Genomic DNA, 12,230 nt, shown 5'->3' with positions numbered 1-12,230 from the left:
AATTGAAAAGCTGCCTGGATTGGAATGAGGGAATGTGAATGAGTGCCATTCTCAAGAATTTTCAGAGTTGTGAGTAATGGATGTACATTTTGGCCTGTTTCCACAACTGACAGCATTCTTCTCTGAAACGTGGTAGCACATATATTATCTGTAGCAGGACAAGATTAGTTTTTTGGGCTTCCTGCTTGTAGTGGGTAATAACTGTAGAAAATCTTTTTTTAAATTTATTTTTATTTTTTTTGTAGAAAGGTATCCTGCTTCCTTTTTGTTTCTTTCTGACCCAGTTGTTGGTTTATCTGTAGCTTCTTGAAATTACAGGACATGGTTAGGATCCTTCATGTGGCTGCCATTTACTTGGACACAAAGTGAACTTTTGACGATTAGACATTGAAGTTGATTCTTCTACTTGGAGTGAGTGACAGCTGGCTGATGCAGAACAGCTTGCAGATGGTACTTTCTGAAAGTTTGGCAGCATCTTTTTGCTGCAGGTTCATATTAGCAGTAGGCGTTGTGTAGGAGCTGGGTTTATATTCCTTTTGGAGTGCAGGCACTTGTGCATCAGTGACCAGTGGAGATGCTGATGCTTTTTATCATGCATGTCCTACTTCACAAGAAAAAAAAAGTTAGAATTGTTTATTTTTGATTGGATTTTCTCAAGATATACTTAGAAACAAGTAAGAATGAACTGTTAATGAACTCTTCCACAGTCGTTTTGGAGAGGTGTCTTCTGCAAAGGTGCTGTCACCTAATTGCACTGCCTGAAATTAATAAATGCTTTGGTAAACCAATCTTTAAAGGGCCATTTCTTGATTTCATTCCTCTCTGAAATATTTACTTGCTTAAAAATTCTCAGCAATGGGAGTCTTAGAAATTTTCTGGAGTGCTACTTACTTCTAGAATATGTATTTTTATTTTTCATCTTCTTTTTTGTTTGGTTATTCTCACCTTTATCTTTCCCTGTTCCCTTTTTGTTTTCTCAAAAGATTATTTTCTTCCCTTAGCTCCCTGCTGTGCTAAAAGTGCTTTGGCAATGTAAATGGAGTAAATGTGAATTAAAAAAAAATTCTGTTAAAATCTTTCTTATGGTACTGTCAATAAGTAGTATAATTTATAGAAACTCATCAGCTAACCAACATAACCAAAACAGTGGGATATCAGTTACTAATCCAATACTATCAAGGAGTACATAATCATAATAAATTTAATTATTTTGTATTTCTTTGTCTTTATTCCTCTTGCCTTTGCTTTTTGTTATTTTCTGAATATTCAGCTTTCAGTAAGATGCATTAGTCTGTCTTTTTGCTTTCTAGACAAACTATGAAAACAGAATATACAGTCTGAAAGTAGAGTGTGGACCTAAATATCCAGAAGCACCTCCTACAGTTAGATTTGTAACTAAAATTAATATGAATGGAATAAATAATTCCAATGGAATGGTAAGTTGAAATGGTAAGACCAACAATATTGTTAATCTGTACTATAAACTATTTATATCCCAGATGAGGATTATGCATGTTGGAAGGAGTTTTCCTATTTTAAATTGTACAGTATGAAATACTTGGTTTAAATGAAATTTTGGTTGCCTGTTGCACACATTTAAATCTTAAGGTGTTTACAGTATTTTAGTGGCTCTCAGTGGCTTGTTAGTGAGAGAGGCATTATTTATAATACTGAAACTCTTGTTTCTCTGAAATAAAATCAAAGGTTTTAATTTTGCACAGGAAAAAAAAATGTTTAAGCCATATATTTTCCATGGATTGCTCTTACAAAAATGACATTAGATTCTATCCTAACAGGAATGCTGTACTAAAGACCATATTTTGTTTAGTTAGTAAAGTTTGTTTTAGTATCCAAACTTTATCTGATATTTCCATTAATTACAAATGGAAATGTTTCTGCCTGAATCGTACTGTAGATGAACTGATGTGTTTAAATGCCTATTTTCTTTATAGTGGATTTATTCAGATCTGAGATTATTTTTAGGCTTCAGTCTTAAAGTCTTTTAATATAGGTAGTAACCACTTTCATATTAAAGATCCATTTGCAGTGAATTACATTCTTAGCAGTGTGTTTGAGCTGTTGTGAGTCTTAAAAGTATACTGATCATCCAAAGCCAGTGAACTAACACCTCAGCAATAGTTTAAAGGGGATTTGAAATTTCTTCCTGCATAGTCAACAACCCAACTCTATCTGAAGATCTTATTAAAATTGCTGTCTACAAACCAGCTGTTGCTCTTTATTCCAGCTGTAGCTTATAATCTCAGTATTTGTATTTATTAAGAGGTTGTGACCAGCCAAAGCTGCCAATCTGGAATGCAGTAGAGCTTTTGGTATGTTTATAATATTATTTTCATACGTCCCCCTTGTAACGTGAATTGTTCTGAATCAGTGAAGAAGTATGTTGTCATTAATTCATCTGTGCATGCCTGAGAATATAGCTGCTGGTTTCCAGAAGCAAAATTTCAGGCCTGCAGAACCTAAAAGCTTGTGTTTACTGAGCCCATCTGCTTGGAGCTTGTGTTTGGAGAAGTCTGGACTCCCTCAGTCTGATGAGAAAGGGGCTGAATATTGGGACCGGAAGTTTGATGGGTGGTTTTAAAAGCACTGATAAAATTCAGTCGTTACTATAGGAAAATCTGATTCTAATTCGTTTGCAGCAAAAGTTCATTCTTACCCCCAGTGGTTCTAGCAGATAAAATACATTATGAAGGATTTGCTGTGCAGATGCTTAACTGTACGTGTTTCGTGGATTTCAGTAGGAATATGTTGTACTTCTAACGTAAACTGTTCGCAGCACTAACGAATTTAAAACTCACTAAGTGATTTTTTGATGTACCCTTTGTCTTGATTTCTTGTGTTTTTAACTTGTTTTGCCGTTGTTCTCACTAAAATTGTGCCAGACGTATCAGATAAAGTGGAGGCACGTTTTACAGTTGAGAGCACAGAACTGGAATTCTGACGGAGAGCTGAGTTTGGCTTTGCTCCAACTTAGTTTTTCATTTTTGGTTAAGCCACTTATCTGTGGTGTATTCTGTGTGGATAGAAATGTCACGTTTCTGGAGGAGTGATACACAAAGAGCGTACAAGATATAGAGGCAGTTCGCTTGTGCTGAACAGATTCTTTTCTAATGGAAAGGGCAAGAATAAGAAGCCATTCTATCTAAACATGAGGGGACATTTCCCTGTGTGAGCGATAGCACTGGCACAGACTGCCCAGAGGCTTTGTGGTCTCCTCCTTGGAGATTTTCATATGCCACCAGGGCACTTTGCTCTGGCTGGGGTTGAGTCAGGTGGACCCAAAGGTCTCTTCCTAAGAGTAGGATAACTTTATATTTTCTTAGTTCCAAATTCAAAAAAACTAGACAAATCTTGGTTTTCATTTTCAATCTTCTAAGCATGCGTTTCAAAAATAGGGGTTTAAGTAAAAACTTTTGTTTATAGTGTGAGTATGGATGATAATATATGCATACTCTAAAAGCTGTATAGCTTTTCATTAAAGCTTCTTTTTAAACGTTAGTGAAAGTTGTTTTTTTTTTTCTTTCAGAACCAGGTGTTATTTAGAAATTCTAAAGCAATTCTGATCATAATAGAGGTCTCTTTGCAGTAGTTCTGTGCACATATGTTCCAGCTTGCTGCAAAATACTGGAAAGCAGAATAAATGTATGTATGTTTAATGGATGAAAGTATTATTCTGTTGCCTGAGCCACAAGCTCATATTCCTTTTCTTCTAAAACGTGCTCCAGCTTCTTTGGAATAGTTCATGTTTCTGCTTCCTATTTTATTTCCTTGTCTCTCTGAAGCTGCTCTCTCACTGATTCTTTCATATAATAGATCATAAGTGCTTTGCTGCATACTTTGAATGATTGAAGATGACAGTGTTTTGTCTTCAAAGAAGCTCTGCTATCTGTATTTCTGCAGCCTCTTTGTTCACTCATGGCTGTCTTTTGATCACGTTGCTTGTAGATGTCATGAAAAATATTGATGACTTGCAGAATAGAAACCCAAGATAAACAGCACCAGAAGTGTTGCCATGACAATATTATAGTAATACTCAAAACATTTTTGGCAGTGTTAAAGTATACAAAATAATTATGCCATAGCTCGAGGTAGAGTCCCCAGCATGAGCTTCAAGGATAATAATTTCTTTTGAGTTAAGTGTGAAAGGTGGAGGGGAGTGATGGATGTGTACTGGAGTTAATGTTAGCGTAAGAAAGCTAGTTTTAAACTGCTTCTGTGTTTTCCATTAAAGTGCAGTTATGTGTGTTGAGTTTATTCTTACTGAGTGTTGGAATATTTTGACTTCCAGTTGGATTGTTTTGGGAAGGAACTTTTGCTTGTGAGTGAATTTTCCATCAGCAGCATAACTTCAGAGACATTGTAGGAAAGGAGAGGGCTGCTTTAAGGGTATTTTGTATAAGAAGGCCTAACTTAGGTTCATTGAATCACCCTTGGAAATTGCATTTCTTATTTGCAAGCTTTAGCATGTGGTTTTCTGCTTTTCAGTTTGCCTGTGGAGCTACTGAGTTTGCAAACAGGACTGGGGTCCTAATTTCAGAAAAGCTAGTCTGAGTACTTACATATGGCTGGACAAAATGCTTTTCTGTGCTAATGGTCATTGTTGTACAACTGTATTTAAATTATTGTTCTTAATGCTGTGGAGTGTTTTTGGTTGGTTTTTTTTTTTTTTTTTTTTTTTTTTTAGTTCTGTATCCTGTATTGATGAAATGCAGGTTGTGTTCTGGTATGCTATTTATTTTCACATGGTCTTTTGGAGATGTCTAATTTTTGAGCCTCTGAGAGTTTTTTTAGCAGTCTGTCTTGCAGTATTTGCATCACAAAAACTTACAGCTGGAAATCCTTGTTACTTATAAACTTACTTGGGCCTCTGTCAACTATAATTCCGTCAAATGCTGTCCAGTTACTGCTTTGAGTGTGTTTATTGTAAACTAAGCAGTTTGCTTCTGCTTTAAGTTCTCCTAAAGTTACTGAGAAAATTATAAATACCCAATACTTGGCAGCATTTTGGAAAATTATTTGGTTTGATTCCAGTAATTTAGTGAAATAACGTACATAATTTCTCCTTTTTTTAAAGTTACATTTACAGTTGTGTACCCCAGAAAAAAAACAGTCCTCAGATTGCAGTTTTCAGCCCTATTAGCTTTTATGCCATCCAGAAACTTCTTCCTCGTATATATAACAGATGCATCCTTCAATATTACTTAGATGCTCTTGTGTGATTTGAATGTTACATAGTTTGTGTCAGCCTTCCAAATATCTTAGCGTTGTTCTTCATAAAGTGAATTTACTGCACACTGTCTAAATGGGAAATACATTCTGCAGTGCAATTCCTGAGCCAAAATCTTCACTGCTGTAAGATGTCATCAGTAAGTCGGTGACTTGCAAAAAGAGCCTTGAGATAAACAGCAACAAAATATTATGTTGTAGCAGTCTTTACTCAGAAAGCATTCATAACTTTAAGGCAGAGTTTACAGTCTGTGAGCTACTATTACAAATTCCAAGCCAAAAAGAAAAGCTGAAGAAGCTTACTTTGGAGTGATCCCTTCTCATATTCCAGCGCAGCTAGTATGTAGAACTGCATTGCTTTAACATCAGTGATGACTGATCACTAAGTGCTGCAACTGAGGCTGAGTGCATGCTTGAGATAGACTAAAAAGGTGAAGTTGTGGAGAATCAAGAAAAAGGAAGATAGTTTGGGAGCAGAACTGCAAGGCTGAAGGCAGATGTTCACTGGAGGAGTCCCAGAACAACTGCTATCCATCTACTTTTTGCTAAGTTGGTCCTTATCTGAACAGATACTAAGTTTTCTCTTTCAAACCTAAACCTTTCAAACCTGAAAGCTAAACCTGCCTTTCTCTTCTTACTCACATTGGCTTACTGGTTGTCTTCTAAAGCCACCAGTTGTTGATTACCGCATAATTACCACAAGTCTCCAATGTGTGCATTTCTCCTGCATTTCTGTTGCAGCTGTTGTCTGGTCCTTGGCCTCATTTACCTTTACTTCTTTTCCGTAGTTTTTCTTGGGGAGATGACTGGTTTTCAGGGAGATTTTGATGTGATTTCTCCTCAGCTACTGAGGGTGTTGTATTTCAGGCCAATATGGAAGTTGTTTAAATTGCAGGTCTGTCAAAGGGCACAGACCAGAGCAGTCGGGGAGTACTCGTATTTTGTTGTATTTCTCTGAACAGAAGAGGATAGTAGGTAAGCTGCAGAGAAGTATTAGCAAGTGATAAGTGTGTATACATGTGTAGGGAAAAAGGACTTCTTAATCACCTGCAATAAAATGCAAAGTGAACATATGACCTGGCATTCATTTCATCTGTTACTGAGATTTTGCTGCTTTTATCTACCACACTAAACCAAATACTTGTGTCAGAAGAAGAGACCAGAAATTACCGTGATGGTCTGACAGGTGATCTAGTGGGTAGCAGCCCTGCCCGTGTCAGGGGTTAGGGTTAAAGATCACCTAGTTTTAGGGTGATCTTAGGGTGATCTAGTTTTAACCCATGTTAGGGTTAAAAGTAGGTGATCTTTAAGGTCTCTTCCAACCCAAGCCTTCCTAGGATTCTAGGACTATAGTGTTACTTTGAAAACTTTCCTGTGTAAACTCATACACTTATTGGTTACTTCAAACTGCCATGACCTTGATGCATAAGATAACTTTCCTTTTGATCTCCTTTCTTAATTATTACAAACACTTATAAATTATGTATTAATCTTCCTGCCTTTTATACTGTGGTTTGATGATGTGAGGTCTTTTGCAGCGGTGCTGGCTGTATAAGGAGCTCTGACCCTAGGCAGAACGTTCTTTGTACAAAGAGAAGTGCTGAGCTGTGAATTGGATCAAGGATCCTGCCCTCTATCACTTCACATCACAAAGAAGGCCTACAAACATTTCACGGCTCATCTGAAATGCTGATACACAGTAGCACTTCTATGGGGAAAAAGTGCCTAGTGAGAGGGAGAATTTTCTTGAGTTCTTATTGCTACCTGCACCAGCATGCTGTTAAGCTTTGGCATCAGTTTCCTCTTACAAAAAGGTTTAGTCTCATCTTCTGGTGTTCTGAAAATAGCCTCAACTTGAACAATCTAGAAAGAAAATGCTTCTGCTAGAATTCTTTCTAAGGACAGTGAAGTTTTTTTGTTTTTGCTTTTTGTTCTAATGAGAAGGAGAGAAGAAGCTTCATGATGCTTTATACAGCCTAAATTAGAAATCGGTGACTTTTCAGCACATTTATAGCCTCGTGTCCTATCTGCATTACTGTGGCAATGGAACTCAGCATTGTGCAGTTGCCTATTCTTGCCCTTGGGTCTCCTTTGCCATCCACAGCTTTGGGCTCCCTAAGCTCTTAGGATGCTCTGTGCAGCCTGAGTGGACAGGACGTACCTGCTGCCAAAACAGGCTGATTTTCATTTGTTGACTTGTGCTTGCCTATTGAAACCTCTCTGTTGTGTTGTGATTGTGGAAGTTATCTCACAGGTTTAATAAATGAATAGGGAAAGTCCACATGTAAGTAATCTTCACAGCTCCATTAAATGAGTTACTGCAAGAACAATGTGAAGAACTAATAAGTGGCTCAACATCATGAATCAAGTATTTCAGGCTATTTCTTAGCATATGTACTGATACTTGGTATATCAGAAGCACCACATATCGGTATAGAATAATCACAAACTGATACTTGAAGCAAGGGAAATATTCCTTAAGAGAGGTATTTGCAAACACTTGTGTGTCAGTGTTTTCCTCAGCTCTTTAAAAACCCAAGTGTATATATTTAATGTATACTTAATGAAGGTGATTTTTTTGAGTCATTTGAAACAAATTGGTAGAATTGAATTTTGTGAGGTATGGTTCCAGTTTAGCAGTGAACTATTTACTGACTTCTTCTCTACTCACCCCATCCTTTTTGTTCTCACTGATGTTAATATCAGCACAGGTGGAGGGATCCACCTGCATGGGTTTTATTGCAGAATCTGTATCTGTGCAACTGTATGTTTATTTTCCTAAAAACTGTGTTATGAGCACAGTTCATAAAGTGGGGACTTTATGCCACAGAGAAATTGTCAGAGAATGTTTTGACTCTTTCTTAGAAGCATTAGGTCAATAGCAGTAATTCATACATAGGTTTTTTTTTAATTATTATTTCATTATAACTTACAACTTTCTCTTCTCTTTGCAGGTGGATGCACGGAGCATACCAGTGTTAGCAAAATGGCAAAATTCTTATAGCATTAAAGTTGTACTTCAAGAGCTAAGACGTCTAATGATGTCCAAAGAAAATATGAAGCTTCCACAACCTCCAGAAGGACAAACTTACAACAATTAATTTTAGCTGATTCTCAAACTTCTGTCTTAAAACAACAACCTTCTACTCATGTTAATGTCTTGATTAAATCTCACAATGCAAACACCCACACATTAAAAGAATTTCAGCTGGTATACATGACCTGGACATTTGTAAGAATATATATAATATATGTATGCCCAATATGTTTTCAGGCACTATGGGAGAAAAAGGCAGCACAATTATTTTTTTCTCTTACCAAGGCACTGTCATTTAAGCATAAGCCTGGAATAGCCTAAAATTGGAATTCAGGTTTTACAAGATGAAAGCATGACAGGAAGTGTCAGATTGCTGTGGAATAATATATGTTTCTGAAAATAATCTCTTGAGAAGGCAAAATATAAATGGCATGCTTTATCCATCTTGCTTAGTAAAAGAGCTGCAGTTAAAATTTGTTTTAAAGTAGCAGGTACAGTGAATACCGTTGCTCATCTTGTTTAATTTTGCAAGGGTGTGGGTACCGACTACTAGTAGTGTCACAAAGTATGTTCAGGATTGTTTTGATACCTGTATTTATAAAATGGGGGGATTAATTTCTGTTAAGCAGCTCCTGTGTGTTACATGTATTGGACATGGCAAATATTTGTTTACAGTCTTTGTTCTAATAAACCATGCATTTAAGTTTTAGTGAAACAAAGGAAATGTATGGATATGTGATTGAGATTAAAGTTAGTCTTAAAATGTAAATAAAATGTGGAAAGTGTCTGAGGCTGTGCCATTTCTATAACAGTGATGTATTATATGTACAGTAACTTGCAGAAGTAATGGAGAGCCAAACATAATATTGCTGCTGGTTTTACATGCACCTTCTATTCTTACATTTTGTATGCTTAGTTTACTTTAGAGGTCAAGGTATTTCTTTGGCTGCAGAGTAACGTCTGTCATCTCTGCTACCACTTCTTTATACAAACTTGCACTGTGCATGTAAAGAAAAACAAAAAACCAAACAGCCTCCCCTCCTCAAACCAAAAGCAAATATCTCATCTATCAGATCCCCCTACGCCTCCCCTCCAGAATCTTTTGAGAAATGAGCACAACTTTCAAGTGACTTACTTGACCTCTGAGCAGTTTTCAGACCGCACTTCTGAAGTCTCTCAGGTCTCTGTCGTGCTTTGGCAGTTGTTACCTCGATTCATGCATTCTTGCATCTTTCTTTCTTTTATGTTTCTTTCCTTTTTTTCTTGTCCCACCTTTGCCACTTCTCAAACACACACAAAAAGAATCTTCTGGAAGCTTTAATAAAAAACCCACACGTACCACAGATTATCTTATCTCCATCTGCTTTTCATGTGTTGTGTTTCTCACTGTCCTTCTACTTAGAATGCCTGTTGCCTCTTAAAAATGTTGGTCTGTGTTTTCAATATATATTTTTTTTTTTCTGCTGAGATCGTTGGTTTGGGTTCTGTTACTGATTTCTCATAAGAAAGTAAGCTAGCAGTGTCCTGTTGGAAATGAGATCCCTCTTGGAAAATGTGTTTGTTTATTGTGGTGAGAACATATAGCAGTGGGAATAAGTTGACTATTTGCGTTCAAGGTTTTATTCTTTCAAAAAAGTGAATTTAATCAAAAGCCATCAACAGCCAGGTAACTTCGTTTGATATGCCTTTGCCAGTCTCACATGTAAAGAACCTCTAAAAGCAATAAACTAGATGTTCTTTGCTTTCAATTGAGAAATTTAATTTTTTTTAATACTTATTATTTTTTACAAATTTGGCACTTCTAGAATTAGTGGAACTATAGCTGCCAGCTACCTCTTGTTTGTATTTATATGATGTGTCATTTGTGACAGTTTGGTGGTTTGGTTGAAGTGCACTGCAATGTTTTCCTACTTGATTTTCATTTGAATGATGCCATTAAATCCTGTTTTCTTACACTGACATTGGTATCTATAATCAGTTACAATAATGGATTCATGCAGTTCTGAGATGTGAATTTTGGGGAAAATTGCAGCATAAGCTCAAGAGAGTGAGAAATGCTCAGACTACTTATGTGATTTAAGAGACTTTCTTATTGACAGCATGAAAAATGGTCTGGTTGATCACTTGGTCATATCTGATACAAGATCATCCTGCATCATCAAGTTTTCACCCTTGTCTGTACTTGATCGGTTTGTATCTGTACTAATCTGCATATCCAACTCTAAGCAGACACACTTTGCATAGGAAAAAACAATGGTGGCGAGAGCTGACCTGAACTCTGACACCAGGGTGTGAGGTGACTGAAACATACTCCTGGAGTGGTCTTATGTGTCTTGGATTTCCCTTTTGCTCACAGTGGTACAAGAGTGTATGCAACTCCTTATGGAATGTTACAGTGCTTTTTTGACTACTGCAAGAAGTTGAAAGCCTTCCCTAAGCTGTTCTATTACTTGTGGAAGATTTTAGTGCACAGCTGCTTACTCTCCTCTGGAAGGGTTGCATTGTTTTGCTAATATCTGTGTCTGATCAGCATTTGCCCTGCAATTTGTTTTATCATGTTGTGTTTCTTTTTGATAACTTAATTTCCGTGCCAGCATTTCAAATTTCCTCTTCTTAATTTGTGTGATGTTCGTTGGGCAGGATCTGTACGTGCTGTTGTTAGCAAATGTCTGACTTTTTTTTCCCCTCAAAACTGCATTTGCATGTCTTGCGAAGTAGAGCACCATTTTCAGCCAGTTGCGTGAGGAACAAAGCTCAGAATCTAAATACAGCAACTGTTCTTCAAAGTGCATGTGAAAATTCTTAATTTGCTAGTGGTCCTGAACTGGTGTTTAAAACACTGTGCTCTGAAACTGCTGAAGTTCTTGTGTGCTGCTTTTTCAAGGGAGGGGCGAGTTCGCTGTGACATAGAGGAGTAAAAGAAAAGGTGGTTTCATGCTTTTAAACCTTAAGATATAACGAGCAATCCTATGGAAACATCCACATTAGTAATAACGTGCCTTACCCATATGTAGTGAAGGACATGAAGGTGGCAAGGTGTGCTTCTTGGTGGCACGGATCTTTCCAAAAGCATCTTGAGAATACTTGATAGCTGGCAAGGCAGAGCTACTGTGGAATAAATGCGTCATCCACGCTCCTCCAAAAAGCTATTGTACAGTGGATACGTAAAGGAAATTGCCAGCATGTCTTCTGATTTGATCAACCATAATAATAAACATTTAGGCAATTGTTTGTATTACATGGTTACTTTTAAATATATGGTGTTTGTGGGGACGTATTTCCTACGTAGTAGTTTTTGGGGCCATAATTCAGGGTTTAACACCTATTACAGTTCTCTTCCCCTATGTTTTGATGCAGGAGGATGGTGGAGCAGCTTGCCTGGTAGGGGTCCTGCGGCATGGGCAGGGTGTCTGACTACTGCTTGCTTTTATTCTGGCCTCTGCTTTCTGGAAATGCAGCCGTTGTGCCCCTGGAGTGGTTGTTTTTGCTGGGAAAGGAGGTGTTGAGCTAATTCTGTATAGTTTCCTGCAACATTTTTTTTTTCTTCAGAAGACCCGCTTTGGCACTGGAGTTATTCCCTGAAACAGTGTATTGTGTTCTTTCAGTGGCCTTAAAAATAACTTTAGAAGTACAGAAGGACAGGTTTCACTATCTGACATCAGCTTCCATAGGACTGAGTGCTCCATTCAGTGTTTAAAACAGCAGTTTTCTACGTTACCTGGGTGTTAATGCTGTCTGCAATGCTTTGTTGCTGTTATTTTTCCACTAAATTGATCCGTACCTTCTGCTCAATTGATGAACCGTTGTAAGGATGTTCAGTAAATTCCATTCCATGTGTGTTGTGTACCAGCACTCAAGTAGCATTCCTACATTCAAGTAGCTTGATGTTTTTCTGTTTACCATTTTGAAATAGTGATAAATATTAAAAGCCTTCTATTATTTATACTAG

General features: G+C 37.2%; 1 protein-coding gene across 7 annotated transcripts in view; it reads left to right on the top strand.

Annotated features, from left to right (window-relative positions):
• Nucleotides 1-9,068, top strand: part of UBE2V2 (ubiquitin conjugating enzyme E2 V2) — a 29,426-nt gene extending 20,358 nt beyond the window's left edge. For 6 of the 7 annotated variants that reach the window (XM_042836615.1, XM_042836630.1, XM_042836622.1 and 3 more), the window contains 2 exons: nt 1,311-1,436; nt 8,199-9,068. In XM_042836615.1, the coding sequence (XP_042692549.1) occupies nt 1,311-1,436; nt 8,199-8,345 (273 nt within the window). In that variant the 3' untranslated portion in view covers nt 8,346-9,068. Of the gene's footprint in view, nt 1-1,310; nt 1,437-3,544; nt 3,661-8,198 lie in introns of all 7 variants that reach the window. The other variant, XR_006171697.1, reaches the window with a different exon arrangement.
• The last annotated feature ends 3,162 nt before the right edge of the window (nt 9,069-12,230 follow it).

Source organism: Centrocercus urophasianus, unplaced genomic scaffold (assembly GCF_019232065.1).
Source record: "Centrocercus urophasianus isolate 14NV4802_14NV808 unplaced genomic scaffold, USGS_Curo_1.0 seq_11, whole genome shotgun sequence".
NCBI lineage: Eukaryota > Metazoa > Chordata > Aves > Galliformes > Phasianidae > Centrocercus > Centrocercus urophasianus.
The sequence above is the reverse complement of the archived record's forward strand: the minus strand, read 5'-3'. Positions and strand labels throughout refer to the sequence as shown.